General features: G+C 41.4%; 1 protein-coding gene across 3 annotated transcripts in view; it reads left to right on the top strand.

The window, feature by feature from the left end:
• The first annotated feature begins 7,274 nt into the window (after window positions 1–7,274).
• Window positions 7,275–23,842, top strand: part of CYP27A1 (cytochrome P450 family 27 subfamily A member 1) — a 41,237-nt gene continuing 24,669 nt past the window's right edge. The window contains exons 1-2 of one of the 3 annotated variants that reach the window (XM_069075120.1): window positions 7,275–7,361; window positions 7,684–8,052. In XM_069075120.1, the coding sequence (XP_068931221.1) occupies window positions 7,771–8,052 (282 nt within the window). In that variant the 5' untranslated portion in view covers window positions 7,275–7,361; window positions 7,684–7,770. Of the gene's footprint in view, window positions 7,586–7,683; window positions 8,053–23,842 lie in introns of all 3 variants that reach the window. The other 2 variants (XM_069075118.1, XM_069075119.1) reach the window with 2 other exon arrangements.

The raw sequence follows: 23,842 nt of genomic DNA, 5'->3' as shown, positions 1-23,842 counted from the left end.
GCTGACCTTTTACCCTGAACAAGGTAAACGATATATGTCTGACTGATTAAAGTAAGCTTGTTAACCCATTTTGAGTTGCTTTCCTTTATCAAAGCAGATCCAAGAACCTGTATTGGCAGCAAACCCTGAGGACGCTTGGGGTGCTTGCTGCTATACCCTCTTTCCATTATTTTATTACAATTATCAAAATATGACAGAATTATTCCCAGGCCTTATCAAATTGGACTCCCTCTGTGAACCTTGATGGCGATAGGGATTAGAGTGGACACATCTTCCCATATTTGAATATAAGCAGTTTATACTTGTTTAGTCCTTTGTCATTAATTATTCATCTTTATTTTTTTTTAATATTTCTATTCACTCTTGTGTCTGAAATTCAAAGTTTCTCTTCAGTACTGTTTTTTTTTCCCCATCAGAAATGCTTGGAAGTCCTCTCTTTCATTAAAAATCCATTCTCCCCCTCCCCCCCCATTTTACTCAGTTTTACTGGGTGTTATTCTTATCTGCAAGTTCATATCTTTTGCCTTCTGGAATATTGTATTCCAGGTTCTCCACTCCTCTAAAGGGGTGGCTGCTTAATCATGTATGATCCTGATTGTCACTCCTTAGTACCTGAATTCTCCTTTTCTGACTGCTTTAATACTTTTCCTTTGACTTAGAAGTTCTAGACTCTGGCTATCATGTTCTTGGAATTCCTCTGTTTCCAAGAGATCTGCACAGTTTTAAGATTTCTTGCAATATGGTGTCTAGGTTCTTTTTTTTTGGTCATAGTGTTTAGACAGTCCAATGATCTCTAAATTCTTTTCTTCTCAATGTGTTTTCTAGTTCAGTTATTTTTGCTATAAGACATCTTGAATTTTCTTCTTTTTTCCCCCAGTCTTACAACTTTGTTTTAATATTTTTGTTGTTTCATGGAGACAATGGCTTCTGTTTGGTCCATTTGAATTTTCAGGGAGTTTGTTGCTTGGGCAAGGTTCTGTATCTTTTGTGTCAAGCTGTTAATTTCCTTTTCAATTCTTAACTTCCATAGTTCTCATTTCTTCTCAATTTTTTTTCTTCTAGCACACTCATTTTATTTACAAAATCACATTCTAAACTCTTAATAAACTCTTGTTTCATCCCTTTCAGGAATTCTAGTTGAGTTTGGCCTCAAGCTATGTTTTTCTCTGAGACAATGCTTGTAGATGTTTTGTAGTCATTTTTTCTTCTGTGTTTGTGTGTTAAGCGTCCATACATCACAATAGCTCATTACAGTTAGGTTTTTTTTGTTTGTTTGTTTGTTTACCTATTCTTCTAGTCTTTCTCCTGACTTTGGATTTGATGTTAAATCTGAGCTCTGCCACATTTCTGGAGGGAAGATCTGGACTGGTCTTGTTGCTGTTTTTTTTAGGGGCATTCAGTATTGTGTTACTCTAGGATCTCAGAGACAGGCTGGGGGGCTTGCAGGCTTTTAATGCTCTCAGAGAGTTTTGATCCAGGGTAAAAATCTGATTGATGCCCCACTAGTCTGAGCTCTACACGTTCTTGGCCTGGGTTTGGTCTGTGTAAGAGTAGACTGCTATTGATAAGTCAGCTGGAAAGCTCTGTTGATTCAGAGTGGCAGAACTGCAGGCTCCTCTTTGAACTGGGCCTCTCACCCTGGTTATTCCTTGTAGGATGGGATACATTGTGGAAGTAAGACTGCTTTGGGTTTGGAGTCTAAGCCACAGCACTGCTGCTACTGGCTTGTGAATTTCCTTCTTTCTCCTTATATAGCCCAGGACTTCCCTACCCAGGAACATCATTCCTTACACACATCCTCTTCTTGGCCTTTCCTAGATCTGTGACCTGGGATTGGGTAGTGAGCAACTAAGCTGCCATTTGGCACCTGTCCTTGTCAAAGTGCCCTGGTATTGATCTTGGGGGTGCTTTGTTTCAAGCCCGGGGCCTCCTCCTGCCCCAGTTCACAGCTTATCCTCTAGAATACTCTGAGGGCCTTATGCTCTCAGCCTAACCAGAATTTAGTGTCCGAAGATCTCCTTGACGGTCTCCTTATGCTGAACTGAGCTAGGCAAATGACTTACTGTGACTTTTTCTGGATTTTTCCATCAGGATTTGTTTGGTGCATTTTCTAGATCTGCTTAAAATAGTTATGGACACACTTTCTATCATTTGATCATCTTGGTTCTGCCTCCTTGCTTGAAGCTCTGCCCCTCACTTGACTTCGACTAATTTCAGATGAAAACAAAAGTTCCTGTTCCCCCCTTTCTCATATAGTTTTCTAATTGCACACTCAAATTATGTGAAATAATTACTCCACTCTTCCTCTCTCTAGTGTATTTCCTTTCTTTTTAAAAGATCATTAAAGCATAAAAAACCCCCACCACAACCCAAACCCCACTCCCAGGACTTCTGAATAATTAAATTCCCTCCTATGACTCTTGATGATAATAGGGCTTTGAGGGAACACAAATATCATTTCTCTATGTGAGAATATAAAATAATTTATCCTTTTTTTAGTCCCTTATTATTGCTTATGCATGTTTATCTTTTTCTGTTTCACTTGATTTTTGTGTTTATATTTCAAAGTTTTTATGCAGCTCTGGTCTTTTCCTCAGAAATATTTGTAAGTCCTTTGCTTCCTTAGAGATTCATTTCCCTTTCCCCTCCCCTGTAGGATTATACTCAATTAAGCTGGGCAAGTTATTTTTCTCCAAGTTCTCTGTTTCTTTGTAGTTGTGTCTACTAAATCTTGTGTGATTCTGCTTGTGGCTCCTTGGCCCTTGACATTTTTTCTCCTTAGCTACTTGCAGCATTTTTTCTTTGACCTGGATTTTGGCTATGAAATGGCTAGAAAAAGGCTGTTTTGGCTAGAAAAACTCCTGGGAGTTTTTATTTTGGAATTGTTTTTAGGAGGTAATCTGTGGATTCTACTTTCACTTTACTATTTGGTTCTTAGAGGCCTGAGTAATTTTATTTTTAAGATTTGTTGAAAAATGATGTCTTTATTTTAGTTATAGTTTTCAGGTAGTCCAGTGATTCTTAAATTCTCTCTGTTTTATCTGTTTTCCAAGTCAATCGTTTTTCCACATGAAAGAACTTTTAATCTTTTCTAATTTTTTCAGCCTTTTGACTTTGTTTTAATATTTTAAATTTCTTTAAATGAAGACATTAACTTCTATTTGGTATATTGTAGTTTTTAAGGAGGCTGTATTGCTTCCTTCTACTCCATCTTGGCTCATTTTTCACTCTTTAAATCTAAATGTCTGTTTTTGCTTCTTCTAGTTTTTATCTTTGCTAAATCTCAAGTGGACACTACAAATGAACTTTCCACAGTGACAAGCTGGAATGAGGGGTTGTGGGTAGTCCTGCCTTCCAAATTTCCAGCCAATCATATCGTTCCCTATGCTTATGATGCTGCAGGTTTTGCCCCCAATCAAATTTATTTTTTTTTCATCTATGATGCTGCCTTCTGATTTTTGAATGCTCCTCCTTTTGTCCATGAACATGATGTTATGACAATTTTCAGAGAAAGAAATTAAAGATATCTATAAGCACATGAAGAAATGCTCTAAATCACTATTGATTAGAGAAATGCAAATCAAAATAACTCTGAGGTACCACCTCTCACCAGTTAGATTGGCTAAGATGATAAAACAGGAAAATGACAAATGCTGGAGAGGATGTGGACAAATTGAAACACTAATGCATTGCTGGTGGAGTTGTGAACTGATCTAACCATTCTGGAAAGCAATCTGGAATTATACCCAAAGGGCTATAAATAATTTCATATCCTTTGACCCAGCAATACCACTTCTAGAGTTGTATCCCAAAGAGATCATAGAAGTGGGAAAAAGACCCATATGAACAAAAATATTTATAGCAGCTCTTTTTGTGGTAGCAAAGAATTGGAAATTAAGGGGGTGCCCAATTGGGGAATGGCTGATGTGGTATATGCATGTTATGGAATACTATTGTGCAATAAGAAATGAGCAGATGGACTTCATAATTACATGGAGAGGCTTATATGAACTGATGCTGAGTAAGAAGAGTAGAGCCAGGAGAAATTTGTATACAATTACAGACACAACATAAGTGTGGTGACCAACTTTGATAAACTGGACTCTTCTCAGCAATCCAGAGACATAAGTCAAACCCAAAAGACTCATGATGGAGAGAGATGTTTACATCCAGAGAAAGAACTGAGATTGAACCCAGATTGGAGCAAACTACCTGCCTTTTTTCGTCTTCTTGTTTGGTTTTGTTTCCTCTTTCCCATTCTTTATTCCAACTGTTACAATCCTTCTTTATAACCCGACTAATGCCTAATGTGAAAGTATTTGCAGATACTATACTTTTTTTTAATAAAGCAATCGGGGTTAAGTAACTTGCTCAAGGTTACACGGCCAGTTATTTCGGGGTGTGGTGCTGAGTATCTGAGCCCGTACTTGATCCAGGTCATCCCGACACTGGAGCTGGTGCTCTTACTCGCTGAGTCACCTGGCCGCCCCTAAGCAATTGGGGTTAAGTAACTTGCTCAAGGTTACATGGCCAGGTGTTTCTGGGTGGGTGCTAAGAGTCTGAGCCTGGGATTCAATCTCCAGGTCTTCTCAACACTGGAGCCAGTGCTCTTACTCGCTGTGCTACCTGGCCGCCCCCAGATACTATATTTGATTGTATGCCACCATTGAGGGGGCAGGGGGAGGGAGAGAAAATTTGAAACTCAAGGAGTTGTGGTAATGAATCTTGTAAACTTAAAGTAAACAAATTAATGAAGTCCACTATGAACTGCAAAGAAAAAAAAAAGATCTGTCAGCCTCCTTAGCTGAGGAGGCTGAGATCCATTTATTGGCAAATTTGTGCTTTGCTAATGTATTGATTGTGCTTAGAGCTTTGTGCCTCAGTTTACCTTATTTTCATTTTTGACACTTCTTTATTATTAGGACCAATTTATTTTATTGAAATACAAACACCCCTGGTATTACTAAGCAGTTATTAGCTACTTGTGCTTTATATGAGGACTTAAGTAGAAGGAAACTCATATACCAAGTATTTTATTTACACACTAAGAAATGCTTACATAATGCTATAGAAATGGGTTCCAAGGATTAGTGAGACCCAAATTCCAGACATCAAAAGTTGTGATCACGGCGGGGGGAGGGGGGGCGGGCGGCCAGGTAGCACAGTGAGTAAGAGCACCATCCCCAGTGTCAGGATGACCTGGGGATCGAATCCCGGGCTCAGATACTTAGCACCACACTCAGAAATAACTGGCCGTGTAACCTTGAGCAAGTTACTTAACCCCGATTGCTTTAAAAAAAAAAAGTTGTGATCACAATAATATTGTCGATAATGATAGCTATGACCTTGGAAGCAAGTTAATAGGCAACTAGGCTATCAATTGGGAACAGAGAGTACCTATCAGACAAAGTCCTTCTCCTAAGACTAGTCTGTCATGATTTCATAAGAATGTAAGCTTTAGAACTGGAATTTTAAATCAAATTTTGTGGGTTTTTTCAAATGTCAGTCATTTATTTTTTTCTATCTTCCACCTTCCTCCTCCTCCCATATTGGGGGAAAAAAAAAAGAAAAAGAAAACCCTTGGAAAAAATAAGCATAGCCAAGAAAAGAATTCAACACATTGGCCATATCCAAAAATATGCCTTAATCTGTATATTAGAACTTCACTTCTCTGTCAGGAGGTGGGCATCATGCATCATCATTAGACCTCTAGAATCATGGTTAGTCATTTTGATGATAAGTTTTCCTTAATCTTTCAGAGCTGGTTATCTTTACAACATTGTTAATTTATAACTTATTCCCTTGTTCTGCTCACTTCACTCTTCATCAATTCTTACAACGCTTCCCCGGTTTCTCAGAAACTATCTCTTCATTCCTTTTACAGTACAATAATATTCCATGATGATGGAATTCTAATAAAGCTGCCCCCAGTCTCAATATTCTAACTTCATTTTATGCCTGAACAGCAGGCTCACTTTACCTACCTAGCCCCCCCCCCCATACCCTAACTTCTTCATATATACCTCACTGCTCACTAGAACAACAGAGGTGTCCATGAACTCATAGTTTTCACAGAAGCATCAGGTTTGTCCATGTGATGGGATCCCAGCCGTTGTCTCTAGCTAGGCATTGCTCCCAGACCCGTTGTGTCCATGCACTCAACCACAACCACATCCATCTAGTCTCAGACAGGACCACAACAGTCGGCCAGTCAGAAGGCAGCACTATCAGGATGCCTGAGCAGGAGATGGACCCCAAAACAATAGAAGGGATTTTCCCTAAGTAGGTACTTGCACAGTAATAGTAAAGAACTCACCTAAAGTAAACTTATGACATAAAGAGGCTTATTATAATATCATTATCATACATATGTACCCCCAAATGGGTTTTTCTATATGCATTGTGGGTAATTGCATTTGTAGTTCCACTGTGTTTGAGACCCCTCCTCTATTACCTAATCCCTTAACAAACCCCTCCTGATTTTTTAATATTTATGATTTCTGTTATGTAATTGCATCTTTACCCTATAAAAATCCATCTTGCTCTCTCTGAAGTTACTGGTTCTTCTTGGAACTTAGCCCACTTCATGAGAGGTGTCAATCTCAATAAATGCCTATACTTGGATTGGAGGTGGTCTGATTCTGAATTCTTTGAGACCGCTCTACCCCAACACATCATGAAACCTCAACAATTTTTGATGTCCCAAGAGTTTAAACGGCAACAATGACATTCATATACCACAATTTGTTGAGTCATTCTGTAATCGATGGCATCCCCTCCTGTTCCCTTTTTCTTTTTGACCACCAAGAAAAGATCTGCTATAAATATTTTTGTTTCTATAGGGACTTTTCTTCTTTCTTCGATCTCTGTGGCACCATAGGCCAGGTCAAAGGGTATGAATTGTTTATTAGGTTTTTTGGATATGGTTTCAAATTGCTCCTCAAATCCCCCTATTATAGATGAGGAAAGTGAGGCATAAAACCCTGAGTCACATGGGTTTTCACACAAGAATGATGATTGCAACCAGCAGGGAGCTGTGTTTTCTACTAAGCCCTGCATTCAGACCCCCAGAGTAGTTAGTTGTCAGTCAACTCCTAGGACAAGAGGAGGGTTTCTAGCTCCCACTTTTGAAAAAGCATGCCAATAGAGTCTTAGGACTGGAAAGTGAGGAGGCGTTGTACCAGGAACAGGCATAGACTGTGGAAATAAACTGTCTTAATTTATTCTAACTCAGGCCCTCAGGCCTCTGTAGATCTGGAACAGTTAGAGGCCTCTCTGCCCCTAGAAAAAAAGATAGAAGACACTCCCCTTCCCGACTTCCGTCTTGGGTCTTTTGGAAGTGACAGTGCAGGGAGGAGTGGGTAAGGAAATGTTGTAACTTGAAGGAACTAGGAGTCTAGAACACAAACCTACAGGTTCCTCTGCCCTGGGCCCTCGGTCTAGAAGGCACACTCTCCATCGCTGTCCTTCAAACCCTGGGGTAGGTCAAAGGCTGCGTGCTCCCCACGCTTCTCAAATGTGGGGAGAGGTCTTTACTTTTCTACAGTGCCAGACTCCCCTCGGGAGCGGTGGGGGAGGTGGAAAGGTGGGTCGTTAGATAAGATTCTGAATGTGTGGCCGTGGGTGCAAAGGGGAGGTATCTCTGGGATCTGGGAAGAGAAACAATGTGTCTTTTTTCTCCAGGACTCCGCCCCTCGCCCTCCAGCCCCGCCCGGGAGTCTGGTCTTGGAGCTAGCTCCGGGTACTTGGAGCCGGAGGTTAGTGCCAGGCATGCAGAACATCGGGTCCCTGGCGATGCAGGGTCGCTTGGCGCGCCTGCTGGCGCCTCTGCGAAGGGCCCCTGCGAGTTGTCCATTTGGGGCGAGGGCCAACGCTGTGGACCCAACTGCTCTCGCCACAGAAATGCCTCCGGACCCCGGCACCGTGTCCTCCTCCGCGGGGCCTGGCGACCGGCAGCTACGCAGTCCCGAAGAGCTTCCAGGGCCTGGCCAGCTGCGCACTTTTTTCCAACTCTTTGTGCAAGGCTATGTCTTTCACTTGCACGAGCTTCAGGTACCCAGGGGAGATGGTGGGAGAGCGCTCCTGGGTTGGCCTCTGCTGCTCAGGACAGGGAGGCTTTGTGTGAGAAAGGGATGTTGGAGCTCGTGGGACTAGAGTCCGGGAGGGCTCCCAGGGCTCTAGAGCTGGAAGGGGTCTTAGAGCCATCGAGGACACTGCGGTCCGAGATTACAGAGGGATTTGAACACAGGGCTTCTGACGTCGGTCATGTTCTAAAATGACTTCCTAACATTCAACTGGGGAGAACTATGAAAGGCTTTAGGAGGAGCTGAAAAGAGAAGCTAAGAAGTGAGGGAAAGCGCAGCAAGTGCAAGCAGACATATGAAACTGCAATAAATATGCTTGGGTTCTTTGACCCAAGGGCATATACCCGAGGGCATTTCCTGCATACATAGTAATAAACTCACCAGTCCTTCGTTAAGTTATATATGAACACGTGTGCACACATGACACATGCATGCACACTCATGTGTGTCCATGTATCAGCTCATATGTTTATGCATATATGTGAGAATGCATTTCATACACACACAAACATACAGCTTCATGAAGGGTTAAGGAAAACAGCTTTCTGGGGGTATATATTCACACACTATGTGTACATATTGTATACACGCATATGCATATGCATACATGTGTGCAAACACTGTATGTGCACAGATACATACATACACATATGTACACGCACATAAAGCTTAATGAAGGGTTATGCATCTGTGTATATGTAGATATGTATTCTTGCAAAACATATGTACATATGCATGCATATATATATACACAATGGATCTATACATGTATAGATTAACGAAGGATTTATGAAAATATCTCTGACAGTTTATATATACACTGAAGTATATGTACACATGTATATGATATGTATGATATGTGTATACACATATGCATAGGTATATACATATACACATGCACATATGTAGGTAGATGGAAAGGTCTAATCTCAGGCTCTGGGGGTACAAAGACAAAAAGTGACTCAGTTTCTAACCTGAACCAACTTCTGTTCAATGAGGTTGTGGCCTTCTAAGAGATGATAAGTATAATATGGGATGGGGAGGGGAGTAGACTAAGGAGAGAGCAGTGTGCTCCAGGGTAAGAGGGAGGGAGAGAGCCCTTGGGGAGGGCGTGGATATCACAGAAGCTTCATGGAATAATTGGCAACCGAGCTGAAGTTGGAAGGAAGGTAAGGAACTAAAAGGCAGGGATGAGGAGGGATAATATTCTGGACATGGTGGAAGGCCTGGGCAGATACAGAGATGGAAAAGGGAAGGTGATAGGAAAGTGTGTGGAGAGAATTAAGGACAAGTCAGGATGGTAGAAGGAGCAGGAGAATCTTCCAATATATTGTAGAGGGCAATATGAGTGATCGATTTTGGAAGAAAGGCTGCAATGAAATTTAAAATCATTATCCTTAATGAAAAAGAACATTTTTATTAAATAATATCGAGTCTTGATCTGGAATTTTTATTCTTTTGAATGCTAAAAAAGGTAAAGAACAAATGATAAGTAAGGCAGAAATCTGGGAGAGAGGAGAGAAAGTAATGGGGGGGCAGAGGGAGAGAGAGAGAGGAAGAGGGAAAAGGGAAGAGGAAGAGGGGAAAAGAGAGAAGGAGGAGGGGAGAGAGAGGGAAAGAGGAGGAAGGAGAGAGAGAGGGGGGGAGAGAGAGAGAAAGAGAGAGAGAGAGAGAGAGAGAGAGAGAGAGAGAGAGAGAGAGAGAGGAAGAACACTGAACAAAAGGAAAAAAACAATAACTCACATTTGGTACCACCTTCAAGGCTTATAAAATGCTTTCCTCACAAATAAGCCCTAGAGTTTGATAGCAAAGTTTGATTTTCACTGGACAGATGAGGAAGCGGACAAAGGAGGCCGGTGGCCTGTCCATTTGCAGAGTCAAAATCATAACCCAGGAGCTTTCCTCCAAGTCCAGTGATTTTTCCCACTACAATTCCTTGCTATATCAACTGGGAGTCCAAGCACATCCAAGACACAGATGAGAGCTTTCATATCTAAGGGACTATGTACATGGTGCACACTTGTGTTCCTAAAGAAGGCCTTTGAAGCAATGGTGCTTGACCGGATGGAAGAGCCTGTCCTGGGAAGAGATCACTGGGTCCATTACAGTCTGTTTTTGGAGAGGAAATGGTGAATTCTATTCAACTCAGCAAATATTTGTGTAATGTATACACTAACATACATATATACATACATATACATTTACCCATACATACACATTATACACATATCTATATAGCTATCTTTCAAGGAATAAAAGCAGAATGATTCTGCCCTCAAGGGCCTTCTGTACTCAGTTTATGTTTATAAAGGCGAGTAAACAGTATATGGACAGTTAGGTGGCACAGTGGGTAGAGTGCTGTATCTGGAGTCAGGAAGACTCATCTTCCCTAGTTCAAATCTGACCTCAGACACTTACAAGCTGTGTGACCCTGGGCAAGTCACTTAACCACTTAACCCTGCTTGCCTCAGTTTCCTCATCTGTAAAATGAGCTGGAGAAGGAAATGGCAAAACCACTCCAGTATCTTTGCCAAGAAAACCCCAAATAGGGCAGGAAATGGTAAACCAGTCCAGTATCTCTGCTGAGAAAACCCCAAGTGGGATCATGAAAAATCGGACATGACTGAAATGCTAGAACTACAACAAAATACAGTGTATAGGCAAAGTGATTGCAAAATTATTTCAAGAGGGAGGCAGGTCACTGAAGTAATTGGGCAGGAACAGGAACAGGAAGTCTAGGAGGTAGCACCTGAACTATGTATTGTAAAGAAGCTAGAGATTTTCTATGGGAGTGAGGCAAGAATAGAGGCAGAAGAGAGGACAACACAGTGCTTTAATTATTAATTAAATATCAAGTACTTTTGGAGTTTATACTATTGAGGAGTTGGGCCTAGGATGGGATGTTGATTTTTCAAAATAGAGAAACCAGTTGGGAACCTAAAAAACTCAACCTGTCATTTTTTAAAATTCAATTTTCTTTTCTTTTCAGTTTGGAATTCTCTCTCTCTCATCTCCCCCTTCCCCATCCATAAAGAAGGGAAGAAAAATCAAACTATTTACAAATATGTACAATTGATGAAACCAAATTCCTACATTAGCCATGTCCAAAAAAAAAAAAAAGCTCAGCAAAGATGCTTCATTCTGTTCTTTGAATCCATTCGCTTTCCATCTGGAGTTGGATATCATGTTTCATCATGAGACCTTTGGATTGGAGTCTACTGGCATTTCAGCAATCATTTACCATGTGCAAAGTACAGTGTTTAGCCTTGAGAGACATACAGACATTTAGATAAGTTGGGGATACCACCCTTATATAGCTTAGAGCAGTAAGTGAAATTAGACATGCAAAGAGCTTTAATAAAAAGAATGAATGATAATTCCATTGAGATTATAGACTGTTTTATCTGGGAGGGTCTTAGAAAGCCCCTTAGAATGGCTTTAGGTGAGTTTGGGGATGGAGATGAGCATCGGTGGAGGGTCTTGAAGGCCAAACTAAAATGAAGCTATGTGTAGTAGCCAGAACAGTGAATCAGAGATCAGGAGATCTGGCTTCTAGCTCCTACTCTGCTCCTAACTCTGATTCATGACATTGAACAAGTCTCTTACCCTCTTTTCTTGCCTTGTCTGTAAAATTAGGAGGTTAGGCTAGGTCAGGTTCCTGGTATCTCTAAATGGTTAGCGATTCTTAGGTTAGAACCACTGAGGTAGACAATGAAGGGTGAACTATTGGTTACTGGGTAAGGGAAAGGCATAAGCATTTGTAGTATCTACTATGTACTAAGCACTCTTTACAAATATTATCTCATGATCCTCACAACTCTGCAAGGTAGGTGCTAATTATTATCCTCATTTTGCAGTTGAGGAGACTGAGGAAAAAGGTGACTTGTCCAGGGTCACCAATTAAGTATCAGAAGTTAGATTTGAACTCAAGGTCTTCTTGACCCTGAGGTCTATCTACTTCACCGCCTAGCTAGGTGTGACATGATCAAAGTAATGTTTCAGTAGACCTGGAGTCAAATAGGGGGGCAGCGTGGATGTCGTTGAAAGAGCCCTGAACTTGGACTCAGAAGATCAATAAAAAAAGCCACCTTTGTCTCCTGATAGCCTTTTGGCCCCGAGCAAATCATTGCACCTCACCTTTTCTGCAGAGTGGCCAGCAAGGACATGTGCTTTCCTCTTAGTTTTTTGTGAGGGCAGTACTATTCAAACAGGATTGTTATTTGTTATAGTAGTGGTGTTTAGGATGGATGATAGAGGGAAGGCTAGAAGGAGGAAGGCTAAGCCAGGAGGCTGCTGGGAGATGAAGGCCTTGATTAGGGTCAATGGCAGTGGGTCTAAGAGGAAAAGGCTATTTTGGAGAAATGATTCAAAAGAATTGGTAGGAATTGGTAACAGATTGAATACAGAACATTTGAGAGCATTGGCCTACTTAGGGACAGTACCCAGGCCCCAGCTGGAAGGTTCTCCTCCTTCCTCACTCTCAGCTATTTACATTTTTATGTATCCTATAACCAGTGGCATGCTAGCTAATGTTTAAACAACCAGCTCTCCCCCACCATTGTACACATGACACACTTTTAAGTTTAATCTGCATTCACTTTTGTCAACTAGACAATCAACAAAACAAATCAAGGTCTGATCTGTAGAATTTGCCAATTTCTGGGGGGTAAATGCTCACACTGGAAATTTAACAGTCGACTCTTAGAGCCTGTTTGATCTGGGGTCCAGCATACCCTTGCCTTTAACTATTTATGAGGGCGCTGTTAGGATAAAATTCCTACCTCCAGCCTGGAAGTCAAAGGTGAAATGAAAAGTGGAATTGGAAATGATCCTAGGCTTCCAGGCCTGGGAAAATGAGAATCATGATCATGTCTTCTCATATTGTGCCTTCCCACTAGGAACTTACCACCTCTGGGGGTCTACTCTGTGTCTCCACCTTGCCTCTATCCAGTTCACAATTTTCTGTGGTTACAAAGCATTCAGCACCAGAGAGACTGAAAAACCTCGCTCTCACTGCAGAAATAACTTCCTCATTGCTGAATAACCCAAGTCCCTTAAACCCTCATCTTCCCTATTTAACTTCCAGAAATGTGAGAAGCCTAATGAATGCTGTATGGTGGGAAACAGGAGAGCACATTCTAGACTCCAACTTGGTTCTGCTGAGAGATTTTCCTCAAGCAGTTGTACAGCTGAAAATCACTGTATGGGATAGAGCATGAGATCTGGGAGTCAGGAAAGCAATTTCTCATAGATCTTCAGGATGGGAATATCTAATCTACTTATAGACTTAGGCAAGAATGCTGAGCATTTTTAGAAGTATAAAAACAAAATGTCAGAATTAGGACCTAGTAGGCTTAGAATCCTGATTTCACAACATACTTTATGACATTAGAGAAGGCACAACCTCTCTGGGTCTCTGTTCCTTCATCTATTAAACTGGGATAATGATTCCTGCTTTAACTGTCTCTGGGTAGTTGTTGTGAGGATTGTTCAATTACATAAATGTACATTGAGTGGCTATATTCTCCATAACGATGAAAATTCAAATAGTCTCTGCCCTCAAGAAGTTTATAGTCTAGAAGCAGGAATGAGATATTCACTCTCTCATTTATTCATTTAACAATATGTGTATGTGCATATGTGTATGGATATAAATGTATAGGGCATCAAGCTAGATATTGAGGATATAAAAATGACACTGTCCATACCTTCAAGGAATTGAATATTCCTTTGCGGGTTGGAGAGTGGAGGAGATAGCTCTAGAAATATGTCTTTACATAGATACATACAAAATCTGGAAGAATGGGAGCAATAAAGTGATGCAGATGAACTACTCTAGAAAATTTTAGGGACAAGAAAACACTCAGTAGGAAGAATCAAAGAAGATGACTCATGAGAAGAAGACTCTTGGATTCAATTAAAAAAATTTATTTACTTTTAGTTTGTAACATTCAGTTCCACAATCCCTTGAGTTCCAAATTTTCTCCCCCTCCCTCCCTTCCCCTCCCCCTTCCCTTTCCTTTCCCTCTTCTGCTCCCTGTCCCTTCCTCCCCATCATGGCAGCATGCAATCTGATATAGGTTCTACAAATACCTTCATATTAAACATTAGCCAAGTTGGAGTGAACAATGAGAAAAAGGAATGAAACAAAACAAAACACAAAAGAGAGGGAGCAAGTAGTGTGCTTCAATCTACATTCACTCTGTAGTTTTTTTTTTCTGGATGTGGATAGCCCTTTCCATCATGAGTCTTTTGGAGTTGTCTTGCATTGCTGAGAGGATCCCAGTCTATCAAAGTTAGTTATCACACATACAGTGTGTCTGTAATTGTGTACAATGTTCTCTTGGCTCTGCTCTCCTCACTCAGCATCAGTTTATATTAGTCTCTCCAGGTTATTATGAAGTCTGTCTGCTCCTCATTTCTTATAGCACAGTAGTATTCCATTACATTCATATACCACAACTTGTTCAGCCATTCCCCAATTGATGGGCCATCCTCTTGATTTCCAATTCTTTGCCACAACAGAAAGAGCTGCTATAAATATTTTTGTACATATGGGTGTAATGGAAATGAAAATTTAAAGATCTTCCCTGCCCCTAGGCTAAAGTGCCCCTGGAGCCTGGGGTGGGAGGCTTGTTTTTCAGTAGATACTTCTTGATTGGCCAGTGGGTCCAGAAGGTTGTTATATTCTCTGAGCCAGGAGAAGGCTATATAAGCCCTGATTTGAGGCTTTGTTTTGGGGCTCACTTTGAGAAGTGTTCTGTGATTTGATCTGGATTTTGGGAAGCCGCTGTTGAGAGCTCCCCCTCGGCTTTGAAAAACCCAGATGTTGAAAACCAGATGTTGATTTGCAGATCCAAGAACCTGTGGTGGCAGCGACCCTGGGGACACTGGGGTGCTTGCTGCTACAATAGGTCCTCCTCTCACTTGTATGATCTCTTTGGGATACAGCCCTAGAAGTGGTATTGCTAGGTCAAAGGGTATGCACCTTTTTTTTGAGGGAAATTGGGGTTAAGTGACTTGCCAAAGGTCTTGCAGCTAGTAAGTGTTAAATGTCTGAGGCTGGATTTGAACTCAGGTCCTCCTGACTTCCAGGCTGGTACTCTGCTCACTGCACCATCTAGCCGCCCCTATGCACATTTTTATAGCCCTTTGGGCATAGTTCTTGGATTCAGTTTTGAAGGAAGATAAACAATATGAAAAGAGAGATGAAGATGCTGTGCCTTCCAGGCATGGTGGACAGCATGGGGAATGAGAGATGAGCTAGGGGGAAAATCACATTGCTTTCCTACTTTCTTGTGAAACTTGACCACCTCAAAAGCAAGTAAATCACGAATAACAATCATCTTATTAATTGACACCTCTGTCAACACTATGATTTATGGTGACTTTGCATGTTCAAAATATCACACAATCTATGGACATTTATTAAGCATTGACTGTGCCAGACATCATGCAAGGCAATGAAGATACATGTTTAGAGAATGAAATAAAGTATTCCAGGCACCCTGCTAAGCACTGGGAATACAAATATAGTTAGTCTAATATATATAAATAATATATACAAATAAACTGAATCCAAGAACTATGCCCAAAGGGCTATAAAAATGTGCATAGGGGCGGCTAGATGGTGCAGTGAGCAGAGTACCAGCCTGGAAGTCAGGAGGACCTGAGTTCAAATCCAGCCTCAGACACTTCAACTCTGGTTTTTTCTTCAAGAATTCTTGAAAGTTCTCTATTCCACTGAATGACCATATTTTCAAGCATTCTTGATGGAATAGGAAGGCAAAAGGGAATGGGACAACCTTACTTACTTACTACAGGAGTGCCTTTTGGAGGGCAGTTGGGGTTAAGTAACTTGCCCAAGGTTACATGGCTAGTTTCTTTGTGTAGGTGTTAAGTGTCTGAGTCCAGAACCGAACTCAGGTCCTCCTGACTCCAGGGCCGGCGCTTTACTCAGTGCGCTACCTAGCTGCCCCTAGAAGAAGCACACCCTTTTGAAAAACGACAGGGTCAAAGTAGAGAATAGAACAAGTGGGGGGCGGGCTAGGATGGTGTAATGTAATGCCAAAAGAAAGGCAACTTCCCAGGTTCAAAATACCAGCATAGGTGCTCTCTATTTTATTCAGTGACCAACCAAGAACAGAGAAGATTAAAACATGACATCATTCCAAATACAGCATTTACTAAGTGTGATTAAATAATCTCCAAGGACTACCCCACCCCAGGACTTTCCAATCATTCAATCAATTACAAAGTCCCTGTTCTAAATACTACTCCACCCCTAGGCTATACCTTCATTTGGTCCACCACAAAACCCCTCTTCTCAAATGGAGATTATTTTCCAAACATAGGTAAAGTACCTTCATTTGTCAATCACAGAGCACAATAAGGTCAAAAGTTCCCCACCCCTAGGATCACAATTGAATCTACCCCAGAGTTACATCAAGTTTAAACACAGCACTTAATACCCAAATGGAGGTCTTTTCTTCATCTTGACACGAGGCAAGTTCTCAGCAATCTTAGTTCCTGGGGAGACAAGGCTTAGCAAGGCCATAAGATACATTGCCAGTCCCTTCATGAATTTATCCTCTGTCTGTAGAACAGTCCTAGAACCCCTGAACACATTAGCAAAGCCCTCTCCCAGGATTTCTGTAAACATCCAACAAGAAAATCCTTCTTCAGGGCTTCCGAACCAACAGAAAGGTTCCCAGACCCCTGCAACAACAGCACTGTCCTTCACCAGTGGACAGTATTCACTCTGTCTGCAGGACAGTCTCCAGACCCCTGCAACAACAGTACTGTCCCTCATCAGTGGACAGTATTCACTCTCTGTCTGCAGGACAGTCTCAGGGCTTCTTAACCAAATGCCAGGTTCCAGGACTTCTTCAACAGGACAGTCTTTCACCAGTGGACAAATCTGGCAAAATAACATCAAAACAGACAGACAAAGTACCAGCAAAACAGCCATGTCTCCTCAGTCCTTGGCAGCTCAGGGGGGCAGGTCTCAAAAGTCCAGGGCAATTCAAAGCGGCCACCAGCAATTCTCTTAGTCTCTCTCTCTCCACGAGGTGCTGCTTCCAAAAAAGATCTTCCGCCTCTCTCTAGTGTCTCTCCAAATCTACATCACCAGCTCCTCCCAGTTCAGGACTTTCTTTTCACATCAACAAGTCCATCCCACAGGTGGGATTAACAAACTCTGGGTTTTAACACAATCAATTTGAAAACCAAGCCAATACAGGGGAATCTTTAATTGCCATTACTATCACAGATGGAGGGAAATATAGTTAATCTTTTACAATATATCCATCATGGAAATGTTTTGCATAGCTTCACATATAAAACCTATATTGAATTGCTTATCTTCCCAGTAAGGGTGGGTGATGAGGGAGGAAGGGAATGAATCTGGAATTCAAAGTTTTAAAATCAAATGTAAAAAAAATATATATATATATATATATATATATTTACATGCAACTGGGAAATAAGATATACAGGCAGTGGTGTATGGAGATCCATCTTGCCCTACTGGAAAGTCAGAGGGGGAATGGGGGAAGATATAGGAGAGAGCAGATTGGGGGAGGGGGTATACAGTGGGATCACTGTTTTGGGGTGGTGGGTAGGGGAAACATGTGGAGAAAATTTGTAACTCAAAATTTTGTGGAAATGAATGATGTAAACTAAAAATAAACATAAAATTTAATTAAAAACAAACAAAAAGAAGTAAGGAAGGATTTGAGGGAAAAGACAGTTTGGTTTTGAGCATGTTGAGTTTGAGATGTCTCCAAGACTTCTAGTTTGAAATGTCCAGTTGGTAATTGGTAATGTGAGACTGAAGTTCAGGTGGAGAGATTGGAGCTGCACATATAAGATCTGTGACTTAACATCATAAAGATGATAATTGAAATCCATGAGAGTTAATGAAGCCACTGAGAGTCTGTAGAGAAGGAAAGGGAACTTAGGACAGAGCCTTCATGATCATCTAAACTTAGGAGGCATAATGTGGGGATGATGAACCAGCAAAGGAAACAGAGAAGGAGCAATTAGATGGATGGGAGGAGAACCAGGAGAGTAGTGTCACAAAAACCCAGAGAAAAGAGAATATTCGGAAGCAGAAAGTGTTCAGCGTTGTCAAATGCAGCAGATAGGTTAAGAAGGATGAAGACTGAGAAGAGTCCTTAAAACTTGGTAATTAAGAAGTTACTGTGGGGCGGCCTGGTAGCACAGCGAGTAAGAGCACTGGCTCCAGTGTAGGGATGACCTGGGGATCAAATCCAGGCTCAGACACTTAGCACCCACCCAGAAAGATTGTGAAAAGTTGAGGAGTGAAGTGAGAGAGGAAGTGAAAACAGCAAGTGTAAATAAATCTTTCTAAGAGTTTAGCTTAGAAAAGGGGAAGAGAGATAGGATGATGGTTTGAGTGTGGAGTCTAGTGAAGATATTTTAGGGGTGGGAAAGATTTGGGCATGTTTGAAGGCAGTAAGAAAGGAACCAATAGAGTGGGAGTGGTTAAGATTCTAGAAAGGGAGTGGAGATGATTGAGGTTGTGATGGGTTCAAAGGCACTAGTGGAGGGGATGGCCTTGGCTAGGAGAAGGGCCACCTCATTGTCAGAAAATGGAGGAAGAGAGGATAGAGGAGATAAGATTTTGAAATAAAGAGAAAGGGAAAGGAGGGAGGTCACATTAGTCTCAGTTTTCTTGGTAAAGTAAGAGTTGAGGTTCTTAACTAATCTCCCTGCAATCCCAGAGGACTTTAGATGTAATTTAATTATTGTAGCATTGTTTATTTCATTGGTGTACCTCATCTGTCAGGATCATAGAAGATGATCTCTCCATGACTCGGTAGATCATCTACTGAATTACTGAGACCAGAAAAAAAAATTACCACCTGTTGACCAGTACCCTGGTGATGAGCCTGTAGAAGTCTGGCTAGTTTGTCCTCACACAATCAGATACACAATTCACTGTTGGATCATAGATAGCAGAGTTGGAAAGAGGCTTAGAGAGCCTCTTGTCCAACCCTATCACTACTGAAGCACATATCAAGAAAGTGACTTGTTCAAGGTCACCTGGGTAATTGACAGAACCATTGAATTAAGCTCTTGTTACTCTTAATACTTTCCAGCTTGGAAAGGCTTGCCAGAATTTTTGCTTCAGTGACGTACCTTTAACATCCTAGTCACCTCCATGCCCCAGTGGAATATCTGAGTACTTTGGTAGAGGAGCCTTAATTTTCTTCTCCCAACTCTTAACTGGCTCTGTGAGCTCTTCAGCCCAGGAGCTCCCTCCCATCTATGCCTGCCCATTCTGTGCACCTCTTAATGTCTTCCCACACAGCAGTCCACCCAACATGCTAGAGGCCTTCCTGACATTGACAGGGTGTCAGAAGAACTTTCTGGCCATCTGACAGCTGTACTTCATTCTTACCATGTGACCAATCCATCTCTCTCTACAATGTAGATAACGTCTTTTACTCCTGTTCTTTCTAGTTCCTTGTTGATTTTATGTTGCAGTCTGTCTCTCTGTTGCCTTCTGAGTGATATTTTTATTTCTCCCATCTCTCTGCTATGTCACAATAGTGGCAGGATGATAATATTGAAAAGATGGGCCTTTGCTTTCAGAAGAAATTTGAAATTTACATTGTTCTGGGGCCTGATGCAATAAGTACAGTGTCATAAAAAAAAAGGAGTGTTTGGAGGACTTACCATCCTCAGGGTCAGCCAGTTTATTATTATAATTATTGTTAATGTTGTTTTCTTATTTTAACTTGTCCTTGGGCTTCTCCTGTGTTAGAATGTGACCATTTTAGTAACAGGACTTATTTAAGTGGGAACAGAGGAGGAAAATGCCAGAAGAGTAGGCATGAGTAATCACAGCTGTTTCTAGTTTTCTTTCTCAGGGGGTTTCCCCTTCACTGTTGATGCCAGCTCCATGGGCCTTTTAAAATTTGCATTTAGAATCCTGCTGCTACAATGGCTGCTGCCACCAACACCATTCCTGTCCTTTTGGGAATTCTTAAGGTGGTCTCATCCTCTTGCCTCTCTGGGATTGTTGCTCAGCTGTTCAGTGGTGTCTGACTCTTTAAGTCCATGGGGTTTTCTTGGCAAAGATACTGGAGTGGTTTGCTGTTTATTTCTCCAGCGTGTTCCTGTTTTGCAGATGAGGAACTGAGGCAAATTGGGGTTAAATGACTTGCCCAAGGTCACACAGCTAGTAAGTGTCTGAGGCTGAATTTGAATTTAGATATTCCCGACTCCATGCCCAATGAGCTATTATACAATGTAACTGCCCCTAATCTCCTGGATTAGGTGTATACAAATCAATTTTTCCCCCCCTTAGTTTAGCTAAGACAGAATTGTTTTGTTCCAAAAGTAGAATGTCTTTTGTGGGGGGGGGGTACCTCGCATGAGTCAAACTAAGAGAAAAGTGTTGTAGTGAAAGTCCTGTCACAGGACTGAAGAGGCCTGGATTCAATCCCCCAGTTCTATCATCTCTGATTTGCAGATTACACAAACCTGGGAAGGATGGCTGATACTGGACAATGGAGTCAGTGGTCACATAGGCTAGAACATTTGGACACAACTAATAAGATGAAATGTAATGGAATAAATGCAAAATCTTATAAAGTCATCTTTACAAGTACAAGCTGGAGGAGGCAGTGCCAAGGTGTCAAGGGTGCCACCATTTTTCCAGGTTGTAAATCCAAACAGGATTTACAACCATAAGTATTATCAACTCTTCATCCTTCACCTCATCCAATATTCAAGCACTTGCCAAGTTGTGTTGATTCTGCCTCCACAACATTTCTTATCTGTCCCCTTTTCTCCATTTACATAGCCACAATCTTAGACTCTTACCAGTAACCTCCCCATTGACCCTTTTATATTCCATTTCTCCCCACTCCAATCCTTAGTATATGGCTTGTTTCCTCATAGAGAGAGAGACTTTTATCATCTCTTTAAGCTTGTAGACCTCCCATTGGAATGCAAGCTCCTCCAGGATGAGAACTGCCTTAATAAATGCTCTGTCTCTCCCTTCCTCCTTCCCTCCTCCATCTGTTTCTCCTTTCCTCTCTAAATCTATCTACCTAGCAGCTATCCTGGGCTCCTTTATGACTCAAATCAAGACTATTAACACATTCTTAAGGAATTAATTTGACCTTTTGGGATCCTTTGAACCTGAGTTTGAGTTTGTATATATAAGGTTTGAATGTACTAATGTACATCATTAACTATGTCTTTGACATATGTGTAGACCTATAATTTAATAGGCAGAGAAGAGCAGGCTGGGTTGTATTTGGGAAATGTACAAGGCTTTTGAAGACCCTCTGAAACACAACAACATTCTTCTACACTAACATTCTTTTGGTGATACTTGGGAATCATAGAATACTACTGTCTCCAAAGAATCAAGATTGACGGCTCAAAGGGCAATAGAGAGATCACATAGACAGAAATAGGCTGAAGCATTTTATAAACATAAATCATGACATTTGACTCTGTCTAAACTAGGATGAAGTCATTAATAGCATCAAGACAAGAAGTAAAGCTTTGGGGAAGCTGTTAACTATTTGTTTAGCACTTCTGGTTCTTGAAGGAATGTGGATTACCCTGATGGGAGAGAAATGAAGCTAACTAAAAGGAACTCTTTTGGTGAGACTTCTACAGTAGAGGGCTTTGGGCATCTCAACTGGGCTTCCTTCTCCCCTTACAAAGTAATACCTGTCCACATAAAATTGCATCTTAAGACACGTCTTCTAAACCTAATGGTTAATTGATTTATCTGAAGGCTATCCTCCCAGCTAGGGACTCCTTGTTAAAGATGACAAAATTGCATCCTGTGCTTATGTTACCAAGGTTAATTATTGGGTGATTTGATACTCTTTTGATGTGCTCTGAGCCCATAAGGAGGATATAGGTGGGTGGTATAGAGAAGGAAGTATGGGAGATGAGGAACAACTATCAGGTAAATAAATTGTTAAGTTTTGAGAGTAAGAATGTGTTATGCATATTTGTGTCACTTAGTGGTGTTGAATTTACAAGGCATGTCTCCTAGAAGCTGGTTAATCCTCTTAGGCAACAGGCCTAAAATTTATGTAACTGCCACTGGATGATATCTTAGATGGTTACACATAACCTGTTTTCACTGATGTATGGCCAAGTGAGATGAGCATTAAGGATCAGCTACTTAATTTTGCTCTTACTATAAAAATAGAATTTATTGGGGCGGCCAGGTAGCACAGCCAGTAAGAGCACCGGCTCCAGTGTTGAGAAGACCTGGAGATTGAATCCCGGGCTCAGACACTTAGCACCCACCCAGAAACACCTGGCCATGTAACCTTGAGCAAGTTACTTAACCCCAATTGCTTAGGGGCGGCCAGGTGACTCAGCGAGTAAGAGCACCAGCTCCAGTGTCGGGATGACCTGGATCAAGTACGGGCTCAGATACTCAGCACCACACCCAGAAATAACTGGCTGTGAAACCTTGAGCAAGTTACTTAACCCCGATTGCTTAAAAAAAAAAATAGAATTTATTTCAAGTAAAGTCAGCAACCATTTATCAAGTTCTTGTTCTGAGTCTGGCAAAGTGCTAAGCACTGGGAAGACACATGTAAACAGAAAGAAGGATGTCCCTGTCCTCAGAGAGGTTATGTTCCAATGATGGAAGACAGCATATAAAAGGAAGAGATGTAGAGAAAGTCCAGGAGAGTCAGAAGTGCACCCTGGAGAGGAACCGAGACATGACTGGCCTGGTCCTTGAAATGGTGGTTCTGGAAGGAACCAACCAATTAGAGGAGAAACTGAAAGGGGAGAAGGAACTTCCAATGTATGAAGTCCAGGAGATGAAGTAATCTTTCTCTCTATCTCTGTCTCTGTGTCTCTGTCTCTCTTCTTCCCTCCCTCCCTTCTTTCCTCCCTTTCTCCCTCTCTCTCTCTTTCTTTCTTTCCTTCCTTCCTTTCTTTCTTTCCTACTTATCTTTTCTCAATCCTTCTACACCTCCCAAACTTCTCTTTCGCAATAGGCTATTGTTTCCCTGCTTTACTGAAACTACTGATACGTCCATCATGACATCTCTCAGCTGCCTAAAAATTCCTCTACATCTTTGCACATCTGTCTTCTTTTGTTTCTGAGGAGATTGCCTTCTCTAAGGCCAAGGCCAACCTCTCTACCTGTGCCCCGGATCTCACTCTCTCTCATCTCAGCAGCTTGCCCTATTGGTTATTCCATCTTTCTCTTTCATTTTTAATATACTGTTCCTTTCCCCATTGCCTACAAAAATACTCAGCCATACCCTGTCCTTTCAAAACATTCAGTTGACTTGTAAGCAGTCATATTATAGTTTTACTTTCTTTCACTGCAAAGGTTCTAGAAAACAATTGCCTCTACTTCCTCATTACTGATTCACTTCTCACTTCTTCTGGCTTCTAACTGCACCATAAATGCTCACAATCTCTTAATTGCTTTTATCTGTTGGACTTTTTTTTGTTGTTGTTTTTCATCCTACTTGGTGTCTCTGCAGCTTTTGGTACTACTGAACTCTTCCACCCTGAAATTCTCTCCTTTATCTTCCATGGCACTGCTCAATCATTCCTGCCTGTCTGAGCACTCTTTCTCAGAATCCTTTGCTGGATCATCATCTATATTCCATCCTTTAAACCTTTGTGTTTCCGAAGACTCTGTCTTGGACTATTTTTCCTTTCTCTTTATCCCCTTCCTTCCTTCCTTCCTTCCTTCCTTCCTTCCTTCCTTCCTTCCT

Source organism: Petaurus breviceps, unplaced genomic scaffold, assembly GCF_028583685.1.
Source record: "Petaurus breviceps papuanus isolate PSGF00001 unplaced genomic scaffold, PetGlider_PUasm1.0 90903, whole genome shotgun sequence".
NCBI classification, from domain to species: Eukaryota; Metazoa; Chordata; class Mammalia; order Diprotodontia; family Petauridae; genus Petaurus; species Petaurus breviceps.
Note: the sequence above shows the minus strand (reverse complement) of the source record. Positions and strands in the feature narration are given on the sequence as shown.